General features: G+C 41.3%; 1 protein-coding gene across 6 annotated transcripts in view; it reads left to right on the top strand.

The window, feature by feature from the left end:
- Window positions 1-21,482, top strand: part of LOC113577182 (voltage-dependent calcium channel subunit alpha-2/delta-1) — a 63,172-nt gene that overhangs the window by 12,471 nt on the left and 29,219 nt on the right. For all 6 annotated transcript variants that reach the window (XM_081715846.1, XM_081715848.1, XM_081715844.1 and 3 more), the window contains exons 4-10: window positions 12,349-12,408; window positions 13,187-13,222; window positions 13,888-14,020; window positions 16,768-16,899; window positions 18,577-18,646; window positions 18,828-18,878; window positions 19,040-19,139. In XM_081715846.1, the coding sequence (XP_081571972.1) occupies window positions 12,349-12,408; window positions 13,187-13,222; window positions 13,888-14,020; window positions 16,768-16,899; window positions 18,577-18,646; window positions 18,828-18,878; window positions 19,040-19,139 (582 nt within the window). The remainder of the gene's footprint in view (window positions 1-12,348; window positions 12,409-13,186; window positions 13,223-13,887; window positions 14,021-16,767; window positions 16,900-18,576; window positions 18,647-18,827; window positions 18,879-19,039; window positions 19,140-21,482) is intronic.

The raw sequence follows: 21,482 nt of genomic DNA, 5'->3' as shown, positions 1-21,482 counted from the left end.
AGTACAGGTTTGCATTCTGGGCCTGGAGGCAGGCTGAGTCGCTGTGTGACAGTTCCCTGGGGGTGATGCCCTGTACCTTCAGCATCTTAGCATCTCAAGCTTTGCACTTTAGGAAGGACAGCTGAGTGTCTTGTTTTAATGCCGCAGTTTGCAGTGAGATCCAATCTCACGACATGGATCTGAGCAAAGTGATGTTTTACTTCTCTTAGTATGATCACATTTGTGACCAATCTGTAAACATACTCATTCAACCTGCAGTGACGGACAGATAAGGGTATGTATTAACGATTTAATAGCAATTACTTAAGTCCTGGTTAACATGAATTTAATCTCGCTGAGGAAATGGTATGTTTGATATGCTAGCTATCTACAAAAAATCATTGTGAATTATTCATGCCCTTCATGTTCTTATCAATAATGAATGCAAGAGAATTCTCAGAATAGAGATATGATCATCCCCTTGTACCAGGAAAGTGTATTGTTGAGAGAGAGGGTTTTTACTATTTATTTATTTATTTATTTATTTATTTATTTATTTTTTATTATTATTTTTTAACTCTATGTTCATGTTGCTAATTTGCTTTGAGATCCTGTCACCGTTCTGTGCCAGGATGATCTGTAACAAAATGAATTCACCTTGACTTTTTTTGGTGCTTGGGGTTCAAAGGTTTATGTACTTTGGAAAAACATTGAATGCACTGAATGTTGGGTATGCCGAAAACACATCTTGTTTATCAAAAACTCTTGTTTATCAAGGATATGTTGCTCTGCTTTAGTTGGTATAATGATGAAATAGCTTTAGGTCTGCACCAGATTTTTGAAAATGTAATTGTATTTGTGTGACGGAGGTAAAGACAGGAAGTGCACTTAAAACACCCTCTTTGTTTTCTAGCCCTCTGTACTGTCTGTATGTAGTGTTTGCAAAGGGCCACCAAAGGTGTTTGTGTTGTTAATTAAAATCTGAATTATTGATGTGTGCATCAGCCTGTTAGTTTGTACCTTTTTTTGAGGCAATTAGAAGCTGAATTATTCAGGGAAAGTCATTAGTGTGTACATGTATGAGCAAGAGTGTATAGAATTAGCAGTGTAGAGCATGGTTAAGGTAGTGGTATGGTTTTTCTTCTCTGAGTGAGGGAGAGGGATTCTAGTTTTCATTCCTTCATTTAGTGTGTCTCTTACTGTCTCTTTTTCTCTCCCTCATTCCCTCTCTATCTGCCTCTCTTGCTCTCGTTCTTTCTGTCTGACAATCTCTATGATGAAACATTCTTACCAGATTACTTTTGAAACATGGGGTGTAGTCTGAAGACTAGTTGAAACTGATTTTAGTGAACCCAGTTGTGGACCTGAAAACCCACGTGTAGTCCAACATTTTATTGTACAAGAGTGCTTGATGTGCTCATCCATCTTTTTCCAGCCATCTGTTGGTTATCTAATCAACCTGCCTTCCACTGCCATTTATTTGACATTATTACATCTATTTTAAGTGTGTTTTGTGAGGAGCAGAGCTTTCGTTTAGTGCTGTCTGCATGTATGCCTGTAAGTGTGCATATGTACGCATGTTCGTGCATGCATGTGTGGGTATGTGCGTGTGTCGTCGGCCCCTGTGAGAAATGAGTAGGGGCTGATTAGAGAGAGAGAGAGAGTGTGTGTGTGTAGCAGATGCTGCAGCTGTGAACATCCCTCACATCAAACAGCCGCCCAGAATACAGCTTCCTCGCACAACACACAGATTCATCAGCTGACACAGGGTAACGTAGCACAGTGCTGCATGGGAAACACTTCAGTGTGCATGCACATGCATGCATCTCAATTTAAAAAAAAAAACAAAAAAAAGAAAGGAAAAAAAAAAAAAAAAACACACTTTCACAAAGCCAGATTTCAGCAAGATGCCTATGCCCAGGACCAGCTCTTTCAAAGGTTGGCACCCATCTTCACAGAATGGTGAAGGTGAGCGCCTTTCCCAATTGAGTCTCGCTTCATTCCAAGTCTTCCTCCACTTCGATTCAAATGCAAACACCATTAGGGACATTATTCCCAGGCTCCGGAGCAGATTTGCAGAGATGACTTGTTCTGCCGATCTGTTCATAAATGAATGGCTGGATCCTCGCGTAGTAATTTAGCACTGATGACAGTATTCCACTGGCCTTGATGAAATGTGATTTGCCAGAGGCACATTCAGGCAGTAGATTTAGCCTAGGCTGTTGTCCGTGCTTGGGCCTAAGTCTTTCACATCAAACAAGACCATGCGCTGAGGACTGTTAATCAGACCATAGGGATCCATGTGGCAGCTGGATGATACTCTTATTATTCTGATGTTCTCCTCCACACTGCCTCATTGGTTCTCTCTACCTATGTCACTGTTAATTACTACAAGTGGGAATTTACATTATTTGGCAAGATGGAGACCTGGCATATGTTGATGTATGTTTTATTTCATTATTTTTGCTGTTCTTTAGTAATGAACTCCATTAATATTCTGCAAAAATAGTAAAATGTATTAGATTTACAGCTATGCCATTAAAAATGACACTGTTTAGTGGAAGCAATTGAGTCAAAACATTCAAGTAAGCTGAGTCTCCAAATGAAGCTGATGTATCTTAGATTATAAAAGAATACATCCATTTCATGCAGGCATGGAACTTTTAGAGCACTCGGTCAGGTAGTTAGGGTTGGGGTTGGATGAAGCAAGTCTCATTCTGGGTGAGAGCCACTGCACGTGTGCAAAGTCGCTCTCTAACTCTCCAAGCGTTCCCAAGGGATTTGCGCCCATTAGATGAATGAGTATACACACACGTCACAGAGTGTTAAGCGGCCAGCCGTGGCTTCTTTATTGTCCTTGCCAGTGTGTTTTGGCCTTTGTGAAAGGCCACTGGAAGGAGTGAATATGTCCCTAGAGTACTGTTAGACCAGCCACAACACGATAAATCCTCCCGCTCTAATGCACCCCTATTCAGCCTTTTGGCAGATGCACCAAATTGGGGGGCTTTGCACGCCCAGCCTGCTGTGTGGGAGACATCCACAGGCCGGGAGCTCCATCTGAGACATCCCCATCCTGCTTCCCGCTCGTCTTCTCTCCTTCCTACTCTGCCTTCTTTCCTCTTGCTCCCTTAGCTTCTCATCACTTCCTGTCTGCTACACATTTTAAATTCTGGAGCCATCTTCCCTGCTGCTCGTCACGCATTGTACATTTTCTGATCTCTTCAGTGTACTGTATACAACTAGGATACTCCATTGCACTTATATTGAATCTGATACCCAAATTAACTTTTAGTTTAATTACTTCTGGCTTATTGATCATCACATTACTGCAGGAGTTACTGGGTGTTTTGTTCTCAACAGGTCAGTATCCTTTCATGCCGATCCTTATTTCCATAATGGGGACATCAGTATGATTCTAAACACTTGTTTTTGTTTTTTTGTTTTTGATCATGGAGCGGTATCACACAAGTTAATGTCCCCAGCTGAGAGATCCACGGAAGCAAATTGGCGTATTGTGATGCAGGATGTCGGGTGCTGTGAATTGATTTCCAACCTAGTGGACTGGTTGACCTCAGCAGCGATGCATAGGGGAGGTCCCCGTCTCCTGGTGAGAGTCTATGGGCAGAGAGGAAGGGTGGTCAATGGCAATGTGAGTGTTAACGTAGCTGCAGGCTCTCTGATTAGGAAATGGCAAGGGGACTTGGATGAGTCTTGCAGCTCTGTGTTCATAGCCATGTGACAATTTCCCTGAATCTCTAAGATGTGATCATATAGCTCATGCAAACATTGCAATACTTCTGTCATCCCACTACTATTTGACTGTTTTATAGCAGTTATAATATGAGTCAAACTCAGAGTTCCTCAGGTCAGTGTAAAAATGACAAATTACCTGTTTTTGCTACCATATATGAACCCCTGATACCCTACATTTAATAACATTATTGCATGTCTCAATAATTGTGTAGACATAATTTGGCCAACTGAATACACCCCCCCCCCCCACCAATTAGCATTTGCCTGGTGCTGATTGCTGTGCTTAGCGATTGTGCATGGTAAATAATGGAGCCAGCTGTAATACTTGGCAGGTAACTGGATCACTCCTCTAACCTCCTCTAGGGAAGAGGCAAATAGTGCAACAACTCCACTCCTAACGAAAGGCTGTCGTCTGCCTGAAAGCCCCAGGCGGGACTGAGCCACATTAGAGGCACAACCTCTCTCCTCGCTTTCATTTCCATAATTACCACACGCTTCAGGTCACGAGGTTATTTGAATTTCCCATTTGCAATTTTTAAAGCACCTCTTGTTGACAGTGGCTGAGGATCGCCCTGGAACATTTCATCTTCTGCTGCTTTCCTTGGTCTTGACTGATTTTTTAATTATTTTTTTTTCCCTCCCCTGCATAATTGGTCGATCTTAAACAGTGATATGAGAGCAGTTGGTGAACTCTCATTATTTTGATTGGGTAAATCGCCCTCCATCCCATCATTTCCTGATTATGGAATGTGCAATAATCCAGTCTGGCATCTATCACATGCCTTCATTTGGAATTCTGGGTTGATCATATTGCATGTCTTTCCTGGGTGTTTATCTTCTTCCCTTTCTTCATTTATTAGTGCTTTCTGCACTTTGCGATCTTGCACAGAACTGGATTAGATATCAATGTGGTCATTGGTCACTGCCATTAAAAGTTGTAGCCTTGTGTTTGTGAGGTCTGATCTAGATCTTGAGCCCATGCCCCTGCTTATATCAATGCATAGCCCTGTATGCGACCCCGGGGACGTCATCATCTGTGCACACACACGCACGTCTGAATCATTCATGAAGGCACGCTCCGCTCTGGGAACCCACAGCAAATGGGATTTATGACTGACTGCTCTAACTCAATGACATTGCTCAGCCAAAGTCTCTCATCTGAAAGCAGCATATCTCAGGCCCTGCTTAGTTTATGGCCTCTGTCACATCACTGTCTGGGGTTTTGTCTCGGAACAATGGAGCAACTGTATTTTAAAGTCACACTCTTTTATATCTAGGTAATAAACATGAGAGTAAATATCAAGTTGTCCTATCAAGAGGTCCTTTCATCAGCTGTGCAAGCAATACACACATACATACATTTGTGCATACACACAAATGACAGACAACTTGATATTTACTCTTGTGATGTGATGTGATATTCTGGTCTTATTTGCTTGTAATAAATTAGACTGTCGGTGGAGGCAGTGCGTCTAGCAGGCAGTCAAATGTGCAAGTGGCACATGTGAGGTGAACTTAGGAGGGAGTTGGTGCACGTTACTGTAAGATGAATGCGCCAGCTTGATCTTGGTCCTGGAAACGTCGTTCATCCTGCCTCAGTGTAGCTAGGATAATTAAGGATTGATATGAGTGATATTCCTGCAACAGGGATAAGCAGGTCTGATCTCAATCCTCCCTGCTTCTGAGGGTTTCTCTGTGCTTCAAGTGTGTTTTGAATATATAAAGCTTTATGTTAAGAGCCTGGCTTGAATTTTTATACTTTAAATGAATGGAACCTGACCGGAATTTAAATTAGCATCTACAAAGGCTTAGCCTCTCAACTGCTGCAGGGAGGATTTTTACGAGTGTGTGGGTGTTATTTTCCCCTTCAGTGCAAACGCAGTAGTTTTATCATTTTAAACAGATCTAGAGTTTACAAACTTGCTTGTTATTTTTGTTGGTGTTTATAGCATGCATGCTGATTGGTCAAGCATTAGCAGTGGAGCTAATGTCCGATTGTCCTAAAAATAATGTCCCTTTACCTTTTTACAGCTCTCCCCTCTGTTAACCTGCTCTTTCTCCCTGACTGGGGGGATTAAACTGGAATAAAGGTATTGATGAAACCCCACCATGCTTATTGACTCACTCGACTGTGCTAACTGTAATCAGTTTGATTTGAAGGGGGTGGTAGCTGCCATGCTAAGTGACAGACATGCTGGCACTGCTGTAGCCTACTTTTTGCTTCTGAACCTGCAGATGTTATTGTGGAATAAAATTGGTCAAATACTTTAAATATATTTTAAATCCCTGACACTTCCCCCTCACCCACCACCACACCAAAACAGTGTGCTGTAATTGTAAAAATAAATAGAATTAGTTAATGGCCTTGAATGTTTATGGAATTCAAGAAAATTTGATTTTTTAAAAAAAAAAATAAACACCTTTTTTTACAAATACAAATAATGTATGTTTAGGATTATCTAAAATTGTTGCCTAGAACCTAAGTGATGTGCTGAGATGAATTTACTTCTATAATAATTGTAAGATCAAATGTGCTCAGTGATGTTTTAGGGGGGAGTGACTAATATTATTTGTTATCGACATCAAGTAATGATGCAACTGAAACAAAATGTTTGTTTATTTGGAACCTCTCATTTCTGATTAGCTGTGCAATGGAAGGGTGTCATATTTCAGCCTGGGTTTCCATCCTAATTCTCAAGGACTATTCCCAGAGTTCATAAAGACTATTGGCTTTATAACACTGACATGGGAATGGTTGTTATGGAAATATCATCATATTTGCCATTAATGTATAGCTCTACACACCGGTATTGTAACAGCATGATCTGGGTGGTCTGATGTGTGGCTTTTATGGATCCATCCTGCTATTTTCCCTCCTTTTTCCACCCTTTACCAGGTTTTACAGTACAGTTGTCTGTGGGCGGAAGTGTGTTAACAATTTATATGGTCTTATTTCATAAGTGGGGTTGTTATAAATGCATACAAAATTGATGTCAATAATAATTTATTCTAATAGTTTTATTTCAATTTTTATTAAAGTATAAATGGCTATAAAATAAGATGAATAAATACAAAATGTAAAACAAAGTGCCTAGTAATGTAAATTGCTAATTAAAGAGGAGAATACAAACCCATGTTCTGATTAGATCCCTGTATTCTGATCATCTTTTAATGTGTCTTGATAACTGAGAGCCCTCAAGTCACTAGGAAGGGAATGCCTTTTATGCCAAGTTTAATGCTACACTACGAAAAGGCTGCTTGGTTACTCTTTACTTGGGGAATGGGTACAACCAGCAAATTTGGTAAATCTGAGAACTGTTGAAGGAATATGCTTAATAATCAGTTCTCTACAATGGAACAAGATCACAAAGATACTTGAAATACATTTTCACAAATACAGTGCAGCTGTCTGAGAACAGACAGCAGGTGACTCCTTAATGATATGGTTTAAATAATGTTTGGAAGATAAGTCGTCTGATATAAATAATTATGTAAATGAGAAGCCGGAATGCTCATAGCACACACAAATGTTATATTTTGTGATATCAATATTTTAAGACAGTACTGTGATTGATAATATTGGGGTGTGTGTGTTTGTGAGCCATTTTGCTGTGTATTTTTAGTCTCTCCCAGACTGTGCAGAGGAGGTGAAGACTATTGGATATTAGCCCAGACCCCCAGCGTGTGTGTGTGTGTGCCTGTTGGAGCAGTTTGTGTAGATGCAGTAGGAGAACAAGTGTTAACAGAAAAGAATGAGCCTGCTGAAAAGAATGTGTGACCTTGAGAATGTTTTCTGAATGTTTTAAATGGAAGGAAAAAGGCACTTTATAAATACTCACCTGGCTCTCCAGTAGTTGTTTAATCTATAACCCATCATTTGCCATGCACAGTTTCTTAGTTATTTCCTCGCCAAGTTTCTGACCACTGTTGCGTGAATATTTTAAAATTATAAACCACTCTCATCCCAACTATAACACCTGTTTAAACCCTTCTGCAACCTTGCTAGGCCTGATAAACCTGCACCAGCCTAACACCCACAACCATGCCAGTTCCATATTAGTAACTTTAGCATTAAAGTTGGGTTGCCTTCCTAAATCATTTCCAGTCATCAGTGGTCCTGTGGTTCGAAACAGACTAGAGATGAACAGAGTAAAGGGTGGCTAACAAACTGTACATGTAAATCATTTTGTTACGGTTTCTAATTATATACAACACACACCTGTCTGTCTAATAAATGCAGCAGTGACTACATGCAACGTAGCTCTTTTTAAAGTGTGTGTGTAAAATTTATTACAATTACTAAAATTACACTAAATTTATTTTTAATATATGCAGTGCTAGAACAGCGCTTGATAAACAGAGATGTTGGATGGACATTCCAAAACTACAAAAAAGTAGCAGAGGAATACTGAAAATGGCATTCTTTACTGTAGAATGCTGTTCCAAACCTTATGCTTGGCAAAATAAGGCTTTTTGGCTTAAAAGCCATAGTTCATAAGTCATGGCATGTCAATATATCATGCTATATTTCAGAACCACTTATGTTGTGTATTTTATAACTGCAACAGGCCATGCAAAAAATTAAATGTAAACATTTCAAACCCTTTCTCCAAGTTCATACTTGGCTTTTGAAGCAAGTAGTCCTAAATATGGCAGTAACCTGCTTGGTACAAATGAATGTAGTACATTTGGCATTCAGGGCATTTAGCAGAAGGACATTCAGGCATTCTTTGTTAAAACACACTGAAGTGTAGATGGTAATTAACTAATTAGAGTTTGTTGATTCAAAGCTTTCTATCTATGTATAGAGATTGCACCACAAATGTCAGGAGCTACAATGACTTCAGACAACATCACAGCTTTGTCATTGCATGGTTTTGCCAAATGGTTGTGGCAGATAGGATTCAGTGGCATAGCATTGGTCTGTACTGACTGCTGTTCTACAGGTATATATCAATCAATGTTGTCTGTAATGTCTTCCCGGTCTGCCTGTTGCTGATGTGAGACAGCGGACACCAGTCCTGCTGCTAGACAGAGGTGCGTTTACTTAATACAAGCAGCAGGCTGGTAGTGGGCACACATGAGTCGGTTGAATTACCAAACGTCAGCACAGGCCTCTCGCCAAGACTCCAAAGCTGGCTGGAGTAGGAGAGAGAGATGGTTAGGTTAGTCACACGATCACCATTTCAGATGGAACCACCTTGCTCTTCCCTTTGACCACAGTTTGTAAGCTAACGTCAGCAATGCTGCGTAGTAGAGCCAGCGCCAGGCCAATATTGTACCAAGTCTGCTTTGCACTGTGCTTTCAGGTTTACTTCCATTACAACCAAGAACACTTGGAAGAGCCACTGGGACACCTGTAAAATTATGTACACGCATATAAGCCATCAGCTGTGTGTGTGTGTGTGTGTGTGTGTGTGTGTGTGTGTGTCAATGCTCTTATACAATGAAGGAAAGCAATATATGTTCTAACAGTATGAGAGAAGAAACAAGAGCTGAAGTACTGGCTCACTGCTGTCAAATCTGGATCATTGATGTTACAGGAATTCGGGAACATGGAGTCCTTAAGGAACCTGATGTATTAGAGTACCAATTGGATCGCACTGCTTTGTTGTGTCATCAGACTGGAGAAGTGAGACAACTTCAGTTGGTGGTGTGGGTTTGCTGTTAAGCCCTAGATCTTAGACATTATATGTTCCCAAATGTACAAGCTGCATCCTGTTAGCTGAGATCAAAAGCAACACGGTAACTACTGCTATAGTTATACACACACCGACACACACAGACCCAAAAGAAGTAGTAGAAATTTTCTATGATGACCTTGGGTCAGCATTGTACTCTGTACCAGCACATAATCCTGATCATTCTTGGGGAGTTAAGTGCTAGATTAAGTCCAGAAGATGCTCGCTTCACAGTCCACCAGCACACAAACTGGAACAAGACGTTTCTTGAAAACATACCTCAACACATGATTTCAAGAAGGGCCTCCATTCAAAGACTGGCACTAGTGACCTTGGGCAGTTGACTGCATGCTAATATGACAAATAAAGAAAGTCAAGCTGCAACGCAGAAGCAAATAACACCTTTAAAACAGTAGCCTCAGACCTGAGCGCTGTAATCGCAAAAATCGATCATAGCCTCTGAGTTCCTAAATTCAAAGCAAAGGCTCAATATGACTGGAGAGTCTTTTAAACATCACCAGAGCTACAAGCCAGATATACTACTGAGGTGCACAATCACTTCCAAATATTTGAAGAAAACATCTAAAGTTTGGAGAAGCACATCAGGTAGCTGCAGCACCATATCTACCACAGAGAGAGAAGAAGCAGCATCCAATGAGCCCTGGCCACCCCTGTGTCATTGCAGCCAGAGCGGGAGGGAGCTTGTCAGAAGATAAATGCGAAGAGCTGGCAAGAGAACCAAGAGTTACTTACCTCTGCAAGAGTACATAGGACACACGATGAGCATGGCTTCATGTGTGAAAGAAGCATGCAGTAGTGCCAAAGGTAGGAGGCAATGTAGGTTGTTGAGGAGTAGGCGACCGAAAGTTTTAGGCGGTCACACCCATGGTGTGAGTGCTGAATAAGAAGCAAAGACCTGGTTCAACCACTTTAAAAACGTACTCCGTTTGCGCCACTGTGGTTGAGAATAGATGATGGGCCATTCACTCAAGAAGAGCTGGAAAAAGTCAAATCATCCTTGAAACAAGGAAATGTACCTGCTTATGTAATCAATAAGTGTGAGTTGGACCATTTTATCCCAGAAATATATAATAGGGTCTTAGTTAAAGGATCTGAACACTGAAAGAGGTCTAACACATACCAGTAACAATATGGTAATAACAATACCAGTTCCTAAAGGAGACTTTTCCAAAGCCAATAATTACTGTGGAGTCAGTCTAACTAGTGTAACAAGAAAAAATGAACTGAATGAACCTGAACAGAATAAAAAGCAAAATAGGCACATACCTCAGGGACAATGAAAATGGATTCAGAGTGGCACAGAGAAGGATTATTGAGAGATACAGAGAAACAATCTCACTCTAGTCCTATGTTTTATTGACTTCAAGAAGGGATTTGGCAGTATCCATTGTGGTAAAGTGAGCATACTAAGACTATGATAGTCCACCAAAACTATTTAAAGCCACCCAGATGATATACAGCAAAACAAGCATGTGTAATTAATACAGCTGGAGAAACAGATGAGTTTGAGATATCAGCAGGAGTTCTGTTGGGAGACACATTAGCAGCATATCTATTCATAATAGTACTAGAATCGCATCAGGGGTACAGAGACAGATCTGGGGCTCACCATCAACCCATGGAGATTGAGTAGGCATCTTGATACTGCTTTTACTAACTTTGATATTGCAGATGACATCTGCTTGCTATCTGACGCCATGGAACAAGCCAAAGAACTGCTGTATCAGCTTGAGGAAGAGTGCAGAAATGTAGCCCTGTGCATCAATGCTAGCAAGACTAAGGCAATCACTTTTCCTTTACTTCATAGTCCTCTGACAAGTATGGATGGACAAGTTGATGAACGAAGTTAATGACTTCAAATACCTGGGCTCCTGCATAAATTCACCTGAATAAGACATCTAAATTCAAAAGGGACAGGCACAGAAAGCTCTTAAAGGCATGAAAAAGGGTGGAACTCTAACATACCATGTGAAGTAAAGCTGTAATTTTTTTACTGCCTCAGTTGAAGCCATATTACTTTATGGATGTGAGAGCTTGACCTTGATCAGATCATTAGAGAAATCCCTAATTGGCACAATATGCAAAAATGCTCATAATCATATGCAACATCAGATGGCAAGACCGTGTGCCAGATTCCCAACTATATGGAGATCTACCTCACCTGAGCCACAAAATAGCATGGAGAATGGGACTAGGACACTGTCTACCCCACCCTGAAATTACAACCAACCAAGACCTTTTATGGGAACCAAGTCATGGAAGTAAGATCTGTGGTGGGTAACCAAGGATGCTAGTGGAAGTGCTCAGAAATGACGCTGGCTTCACCACTACCAGTGAACTCATTAACTGCATAAGGGTACGGGAAGACTGGAGTGGGTGCCAGATAGCTCGCCTGAGGGCAAACTAGTAGTAGTCATATAATGTAAACTGTACTAGTCTCCTTGTCTTCTCTGAATCTCCTACATTGAGCACCTCGCTCTTTCTAGGCAAGAGAGCCCAGGGACTTGTCAAACCACTGGCTTTGTACTCTTAACCTGCCTGCCAGAAGCATGCATTCACTGTGCTGATAGCTCATTACCTGAGGATGACAGTTAAGCAAAAACTCCACAAAGGAACCTTACACACCACCATCCACAGTAGAAGAGATGAGCACCATCCAGTCTGTCTTGACCACTATGAGCACTGCATTACGGGCCTGGATTCATTCATTGGCACGTATTCATTTGTTCAATTCTGGGAGTATTACAGAGAATAGGAGCTCACAACCAGGGCAATAATCAAATCAGAAGCCAGTTTGGTTTACAAAACGCGGCATAAGGCAACATGTGTTCAGGTCATTTACTGTCCGAATCAGGGTCTTAATTAAACCCAGTGTAGGAGTGTTTTGTTCATTTTAATTCTGTTCTTTTTTTAGGCTCTGGCAAGTGCTGCAGAGATCTTCCAGATGGAGCATGAATGGAAGGATGAGTTTGTAGTAAGTAACTGATAAGGTTATTCTGTTGCATCATTAACAAGATTGGATGCCATGAAAGATGCTTCAGTTCTACTCACTGTGGTTAACTTTGTGTTTCCTTTGATCTAATTTTTATTTTAGCAGAATCCTAGATCTTGGGGCAAATTTTAAATCGGTCACAAATTATTTGTTTGTATAAAATATCTGCACGCTAACATTTTCCACAATAGCAAAATTAAGATGACAATGACCCTAAATGACCGTGTGTTTGTGTGTGTGTGTGTGTGTGTGTGTGTGTGTGTGTGTGTGTGTGTGTCTGATTCATCTACCAGTCATTTGCAGCTTCATGTATATGATTTCACTTGTCACATGCTGTGCCTAATCCTGAAAATATGATTTATGGGAACACGCATTTTGCATATCTCTTGTAGATAAATTTATTTTTAAATTACACTTCACACCTACACAGACAAACTTATGAATATTCACTTTAAATGCCTCCAATGTGTCACACATCCATTTTCTTCCAAATGGTTCTGTAATTTTAGCTTTTATTTTATTAGACTGTTTAACTGTTGATGGGTTACATCAATGTCTCCATCATTTGCCTTGTTGGTCACATGATATGCAGTGTTGTTTACCAGCTGAAGGATGCTGAAGTGTGCATCAGCTGCCTGCACATGCATGCTTCATCTATTCACATGCTTGTGTGGAAAAAAGAACAGCATATTAGACAGGAGAAACACTGACCTCAATGGAAGCCTAGTAATGGAAAACCTTGTGTTTTTTTTCTTCACAGGAGGATGACATAGTTTATTATAATGCCAAGGACAATGTAAGTACATTTTTCTGGTAAATGCTCCTCTGTAACCTCTTGTTTCTTCATGATAACCACCAGAAGTCCTGAGGCGCGCTCCCCTAGATCTATTTAATACTTGCAATAGTTGAGGTCATTAAAGAAAGTGAAAAGTCCCTTTGGAATATTAAACAATTGAGTCTTTTGTACTTAACGCTAAGTCAAATATCATATACACTCCCAGCTCATTAGTCAAGCTGTTTCTCCTTACTGGTGTGATGACATATGGATCTGAGCTCAGCAGCGCCTAGAAGAGCCACTGAAAATCCTTTGCACATCCTGAATCACTGTGACCCTCAGTCTACAGAATGCACTCTTGCCAGAAGCCATACATCACACCTGCCAATTAGCATGGAGAGAAGGGGGGGCAGCATGGGGAGAGCTGACGTCGAATCTGAAACAGACTGATGAGCTGGGAGGTTGCACAGCCCGAGCGTGTCTGAATTAGAAGCTGTGAGAGCTATTCTGAGCAGCTAATGAGTGTCCAACAGATGCAGATATGCTGAACTCTACTTCTTGTCATGCACCCGCATGCTAACGTGTCACGGGAAGCGATGGCTCTCTCACGCTAACTCTGAGTGGTTTGCGATTTTAATGCTGATGTCATTGTCTGCATTAAAGAAGCAGTATTATGTCACCTCCAGCTTGAAGCTAACGAGACAGAAAGGAGGAGAAACCGAATCCGGCCGGAATTTAAAGAGGACCCCTCGTTCAAAAACCGCCACGTCTCATACAATCACACTGGTGTGCACATCCCTACAGACATATATGATGGATGTGAGTACTGCACACGTATGTAAACACGCAGCCCTCCCCAGCTTTCTGAAGTCATGCAGATGCATTCTATAAATTGCCTGCTATATATGTATAAATGCAAATATAATTTAACTATAGTATAATATAGGCATATGTGTCATCCTCAGAATAAAATGAGTATGCAATAATATATAAAGGTGGGGGATCGAGATCCCATTTCCACTCCTGTCATACTGTGGAACACTCAGGATTGCTTGTGCATCTCCATATAATGTTTGGGATTTCTCTTTTCAGTGTTTTTTTTTTTTTTTTTTTAATCTTTAATGTGTGTGTGTGTGTGTGTTCATGGGCTTATGTGCTTACGTCTGTGCAGAGGTAGTGGGTTAGCCAAGCCTGATATTTAGTATTTCTGCACATTTTGCATGCTGGGTTAGCGTCTGGCCCTTCCCTATTGACCTTGCCCTGCTTGTGCCCACACACTCGCACACTCACACGTCCGCTCGCACACACTTGCACACATGCACACGCATTCAGAAAAGCTAAAGTCAGGTAACTGCCTAATGCTCTTGGATATATACAAATCAATGCCTGATTTGACCTTAGGGTACTGCAAGCATCAGTGCTCACCAGAGGCAGTAAAGCAGAGGTGGTGTCATCATGTTATCATACCTCAAAAACAAGATAAAGCAGTGATCTATTTCCCTTTATTCATTTGTGTCCTTAAACCTTCCACTGCTGAGAAGCAGTGGGGAATCATGGTTTTAAAGGAGTGGAAGTGGACTCAGGTATGCAGAGCAGAGATGCCTCCTGCTGATGCACTTCTGGAGGTGGAAGGAGTCATTGCAGATGGAAAGAGCTTCAGAGAACATGGCAACAACAGTGCAGTTAAACATAAGTACAATTAGGTTATGGTCTTAAATATAGGCAGACAGGATTAAATGAGGGAAATGTGCAGCAAAGCATCAAAACCAAGCTAAAGGTGGGTGGGGTGTGGTGGGTGGTTAGCTCTAATCTCTTGCTTGCCCATCTCTTCCTTTTGCTGTTTTTGCCTTCTATCTTGGGCCACACTCTACTTTAATGAAGCCTGACCTCCACCCAAGCTCATTTCGCACAGTACTGGGCCATCGATCCTCTGGCAAACCCCCATCTGCCTTCTAGAACTAAGATCCACACACGTGTGCTGACATAACCAAGCATGACTGCGCATTGGGCTCTACGCGTTAGTCATAGAGTGCCCAGAGTGAGCCGGCGTGGCCGTGGGTACGCAGGAGTAATGGTGCTGGTATTATCTGCAGCCTGGACCTTTGTATGAAAGAGAAGGAGAAGTGAAGTGTCAGTTTCTCTTCTTAGTGTGGAGAAATTGGTCAGGGATCGCTTGTGCATCTAACATTTAAGATGGGTTTTTGAATACTTTGAATATTAATTGTTTGTGTGTGTGAGCGAGACTGTTTGCACACATGTTAAATAAAGGAGAAGGAAGAAAGATTCTGTTTTGTTTGGCTGTGTGCCTTTATGGTCTACAGCAACTTTAATGCATGTTGTTAGCTGTCACTCAGAGCATGAGAAGATGGTGATTCTAATCTAACAGCACTCAGACTCAAACACACACACATCAACCCCTATTACACACAAACACACACTCAAATAGCTCAGGCTCATGGCTCCCGTAGGGGAGAAGATTGGATTTTCCAGAACAAAGTGGCACGTCGTTTAAGGGGGAGAAGGTGTAGGTGGGCTAACCCTGCTGTGGTCTGAAGATGCAATAAAAAAGTACCATCATTAAGAGAGACACTGAAGGAAACAGCCCTGGGAAACAGATTTTCTTGGGGAGAAAGATCCAAATAGAAAGTGGAACTTGGTGTCTGTGTGTGCTGAATGCATTTATAGGTGCCACTAAGTACAAGTGGAATTTCCTGTGACGTGAAAAGCTTGAAATTGTAATTTGATATTTTTGTTGAATATATTTTGTATTTATATGCTTTGACGTGTGGTAGTTGTTCCTATTGATGTGTAGATGAAAGTTTAATACAACAATCATTTCAAGTGCATGTAACTCTCATTTCTAAAGTGATTTATATTCAAATAATTCTCTCTCATTTTCTCAAACGTACTCTTAAAGTTACACCGATAATACTGAGCACAACATAGATACATACATTATAGCAAAACTCCTCTTATTTTCCACACCCAAGCTCACTCTTGCCCCTTTCATGCCCTCAGCAGTCTTCGCCAACACTTCCAGCACCCTGTCCACACATGGCTTTTTCAGAGACCTGATAAGATGATTACAGGTTTCCATGGTTCCCCCACTGATGATGCAATAAAGTCAATCAGCTTCTTTGCAGCTAAGGAGTTGGAGAGCTCTCTGTGGATTAGAGAGAATTACACTGTTCACAGTCAGGAGGACAAGTGTAAATTGCACCCCCATTTTACACGCACACGTGCGCGCAAACACACACGCACGCATACACACATGAGCATAATATCTCAGTCAGTTCAATAAACATTGTTCATTACATTTCTGAGTCTTTGGGAAAACACAAAAACTGCTGAACAGGTGAATGTGAAGGATGCGGTAGCTCTTGCACCTTCATGACATGATTACATCCCAGCAAATATCAAGATTGTGTGTGTAGAGCAGAACGTAGGCCTGACATTTTGTATTTACTCCTGGTGTTGAACTGCCAACCTCTAAATATGCCCTGTATGAATCTGTATTTATGATGTTGAAGAAGCTAGCCCTTTGTGTTTGTGTATGTACTGTTTAGCCACCATCGTACTGAATGAGCTGAACTGGACAGAAGCTCTGGAGGATGTGTTTAAGAGGAACAGGGAGGAGGACCCCACTCTCCTCTGGCAAGTGTTTGGCAGTGCTACAGGACTTGCCCGCTATTATCCTGGTATGCATTTGTATGTGTGCATGTGTGCGTGTGTGTGTGTGAGAAAGAGGGATAGAGAGAGCGACTGTGAGTGAGAAAAATAATGATTTCTTTCTTGGAGGGAAAGGCTTTTTTTTTTCCCCTCGTGGTGTTTATATTAGATTCTGTCCTCAAATTGCCTCTCACACTAAGAGAGCTGTGCGTGTGTCTGTATGTGTTAAGTTTTGTGTGTGTGTGTGTGTGTGTGTGTGTGTGTGTGTGTGTGTGTGTGTGTGTGTTCGTGTTCCTGCTGATCTGGTTACACCTCCCCACTGATGAGATGATTTCTTTTTTTTTGGAAATAATTTCTTTCTCTGAATCATTGCTGGTTGAAAAGTGACCTTATGTATTTTTGTCTCATATGAGGGAAAACTACCCCTAATACAGCTTTCCTGTCTCTCATTGATAAACATAGCATGTGGTTCAGGCTCAAATTACACTGACATTCTGATATCAACTTATAAGGTCAGGTATGGCAGCAGCTTACCAAAGGCCTTCCTGAAGCCCTCAGAGTCCTAATGATGATGAAGTAGAGGAGTAATGAAGCACTCGATTCTTTTCAATTTTTAGTTTTAAAGTTTGCAATGTGAAAATCTTCTGGAAATTCAGTATAGAAGCATAAATATGGAAAATATATGATTCTTTAGTGGAAATACTATACGAGTTTGTGTGCGTGTGCATATGGTCCTTATATTTAAATTTTTTAAGCATTCTGCTCGGTATTTGCATAAGATGCCAACAGCAGGGCACCACCACTGAACTCAAAACACACACACACACACACACACACACACACACACACACACACACACACACACACACACACACACACACACACACACAGAGCAATCAATTATACTTTACAACTGCACTTTATGTGCGTGTTACAACGGGCCACACTCAATAAAGCTGTCAGTCCCACTCAGTCTGCCTGTCAGTCATGAGCACCTGTCTATGCATGCACTCATCAACTTATATTCGGTCATTACAGCCACAAACACATCCAAACATGGATTGTGCTTCAGGCTGTGCTGCGTTTCTCCCTGGATGGCTGCGAATGCACTCTGTTTTATTATCATGTTACTGTCTGCTTTATTCATTAACTAGTGCGGTGAAGTTTAGACCCTCTCCTCTGAGAGTTATTACCCTGTGATTAATGTATTTATTACCCGTTTTATTTAGTTATGTATCAGCTAGAAGTAGATACAGCTTTGGAGTAATAATACATGATGCCAGTGAAGAAAATGTGTGTCTCCAATCTAATTTGCAATAAGTATATGCATTTTGCACTTTAAATAAATGCAGATTTGTTGCTGTTTTAATGCAATATCTCTCTTGGTCCTTGAATATTGTGTATTTGTGTTTTCTCTTCTGGGTTCTTGCTCTATTTGGTATGGTGGACTCTGGGGTTTTAGTTTACTTCAGATTAGATTAGGTGTGAATTGTAGAGATTGGACCAACACTGATGAATTAAGAGTGTAGCCTGCTCTTAGTTTCTGCATGTCTCTTGCATTTTAATGTCTGGCATTATGCAGGGAAAATAATGCTAACAACCATAAGTATGTAGTGTGACATGCTGTCATGATGATGTTACAGTAGTTCATTTATTATCACATGCATTTAGGAAACTTGTATTTAAGCCTCTCCTTTTCCATTTAGCTTCTCCTTGGAAGGATGCCAGGAAGACGCCAAGTAAAATCGACCTGTATGATGTCCGCCGCCGACCCTGGTAGCTCGCCTCATTATATATGTCTCTTATTTTTTCTTCTTTTTCTTTCTTTTTTAATAATATGGAACAACAAACACACACACCTATATATATCTATATATATATATATCTATATATATCTATATCTATATATATATATATATATATGCTATTGAAGCGTTCTTCCTGTTGTTTTATTTAGGTATGTTCAGGGTGCAGCTTCGCCTAAGGACATGCTCATTCTAGTAGACGCGTGAGTGGGTTTCATATTAGTGTATTATCCCATATCAAAGTGTGCCTCGCTCATGTAGCTACTCTCTCCTGTCCTGTGGTTTGTGGCTGAGTGGGGCTCAGGTGTTGAAGTGTGTAGACGTGCCTTAATACGTGGGCCATACCTCTGTCACTGTGTTGTAGGAGCGGCAGTGTGTCCGGATTAACTCTTAAACTCATCCGGACGTCCGTCAGCGAGATGCTGGAGACGCTTTCTGATGATGACTATGTCAATGTGGTGAATGTAAGTGTTACACTGTGGGTGTGTGTGGGTGTGCTGGCTTTGTCTGTCTTTACTTATGTCAGTTGCATGGTAAAGGGACTAAATTTTGGAGAATTTTAATAAAAAGGAGATCAATTCAAGACTGAACATATGTACCATGTCAGTTCATGTACATCATGGCTACAATGAAGCTGTTTTTGCGCATTTCTGTGTCTGAGAGAAAGACTAGCAGAATGGCTGGAGGTGAGATAATGAAATATGGGTCTGGCTTCAGCTTACCACTTGAAAACGGGCTCCTAATGGAAAGGGTTTTGGAGCCAGGCATGCACGGTACGGGCGGCTTCTGGACCCTGCGAACGCTAAGCGGTCGGCCAGTGAGCAGCCCATGGAAATGCCCATCCATCACTTGTTTGGGAGTGAGCCCGCGAGCCTGGCCAGCTGTCTGGCTTCCTGCTGGATTAATCGGGGTCCAAGCCCTTCTCTCCTCTGCTCTCGCCCTGGTTCCCGGCCATCCATCTGTCATGGTCTCATTCCCAAAGTGGCCCGAGCGATGCTACCTGATGGATCTGCCGAGCTTATTGGGGAGTTTTACAGCCTCAGTAGAGGGGGGCTATGTTCTGACGTTTTTATTTTCGAAAGTAATTCCCGATTCATTGACTTTACGATGACATTTTTTCATGTTTTTTTTTCTTTCTTTGTCAATTTAGAAACATTTCTTCTTGTTGGCAAAGGATAAGCCATCTGATATCTGTTATCTGGCTTCACAGGATGTGTGTGTGTGTGTGTGTGTGTGTGTGTGTGTGCGCGCGTGTGTGTGCGTACACTAATATACATGTGCCAGTAGGCCTAAAGCCAAACAAGCTATGTTGGTCATTCATTCTTCCTTTGTGTTATTCTATGGACTGAGGTGTGTGTGAGAGAGAGATAGAGAGACTGTGTGCGTGTTTGGGGAAGAATGAGGGAGGTAAACAGAGAAGGATGGACAGGTGGGGTAATTACTTTTTTCCCATTTAGGTTCAGCATTGTCAATAGAGGTCTCCGGTCTATCTCTGTAATCTCTGGTGTAGTGTTCAGGCACTGATATAACACAGGGTGGTTGTGTGGTGACCAGAGTTCTGAAGTGATGCATGGTGCAGCCCTCTGATGCGAGACTGGCATTAGTTGCTATTGCAGGTTTCATCAGTCATGTGGTCAGGCTTTTGCAGGCTAATGACATCAAGACAGTCCCTGAGGCCCCAGAGCCTAAACCTCCCCTCATCCATCCATCCATCCATCCATCCATCCATCTAGCAAAGCACACAATTGTTCAGAACTACCTATTATGGATTATCTGCAAGAGAATACACAAAAAAATAAATGAACTTAAAACATCTGCATTTGGTTGTAATGTGATGAGAAGAGGGGTTTGATGTAGCATAGACACAGGGTGGTCTCTAATTGGACAGTTTTGTTTTCTAATTTTGGCTTCGCTAACATCTGTGAGAAGGAAGTACAGGATGTTAGGTTGGGAGCTTTAATCCCAGGGTACTTACATCTGCACTGAGGGAACCCTGCAGATCACAAACCGTTTACTTTACCGCAATGACGGTAATAAGGAAGAACCATAAGGAAGAAAAATGTAGAATAAGTAAATACTCAGTACTCAGTAGATACTCAAAACATTAGTTGTGTTACAGTCAACTGTACCCACAAAGCGACAGTTCACTGCTGCTTTTAGCAACAGTCCACATTTTGATGGACAAAAAATGATTTTTAATGGAGAAATTTGATATAGGTATGTCAAAACAATATCAAATGATATGATATAGATATGTCAGAGACTATGAAGAATTCGAGGGTACAGGCAACATGACCTTCAAGAAAACCACTGGATAGCCTCAAGGGCAGAAAGGCAAACCTGTATCAGAGTTTAAAAAAACCTGGCCCTGATCCAAAGTATAGCAGCTTATCTGTGAAAGGTCGTCTAATGGGCATGGATTCCTGTTGGTACCCAATCGAGCGAAAAATTCCCCCAGAACAGGCAGGGAATGGCAGTGTGTACACAGGCCTTGGAGAGCATCATGAGGATGCACACCCAGCACCTGGTTATATCTCTGGCTCGGGGAGCTTTAATTTGCCATTGATTTACAATCAGCTGTTCTAAATTAGTTTTATTCTTGATTTCTTTAAGGTTATTCTAATTTGTCCATCTACGTATGATCCCCTATAGAGTCATTCCTGACTTTAATGCCAGCATCATTAGTTCATTTCAAATACATGGTACAAGAACATATTACCAGAACAACAGGCATGTCACTGGTGGGCTGTACTGTTTCCTACACTTAGCATGCTTCCCTTTTATATGCAGGAAAACAGACACAGCTC

The sequence above is a fragment of the Electrophorus electricus genome, chromosome 6 (assembly GCF_041902795.1).
Source record: "Electrophorus electricus isolate QZ-2024a chromosome 6, ASM4190279v1, whole genome shotgun sequence".
NCBI lineage: Eukaryota > Metazoa > Chordata > Actinopteri > Gymnotiformes > Gymnotidae > Electrophorus > Electrophorus electricus.
Note: the sequence above shows the minus strand (reverse complement) of the source record. Positions and strands in the feature narration are given on the sequence as shown.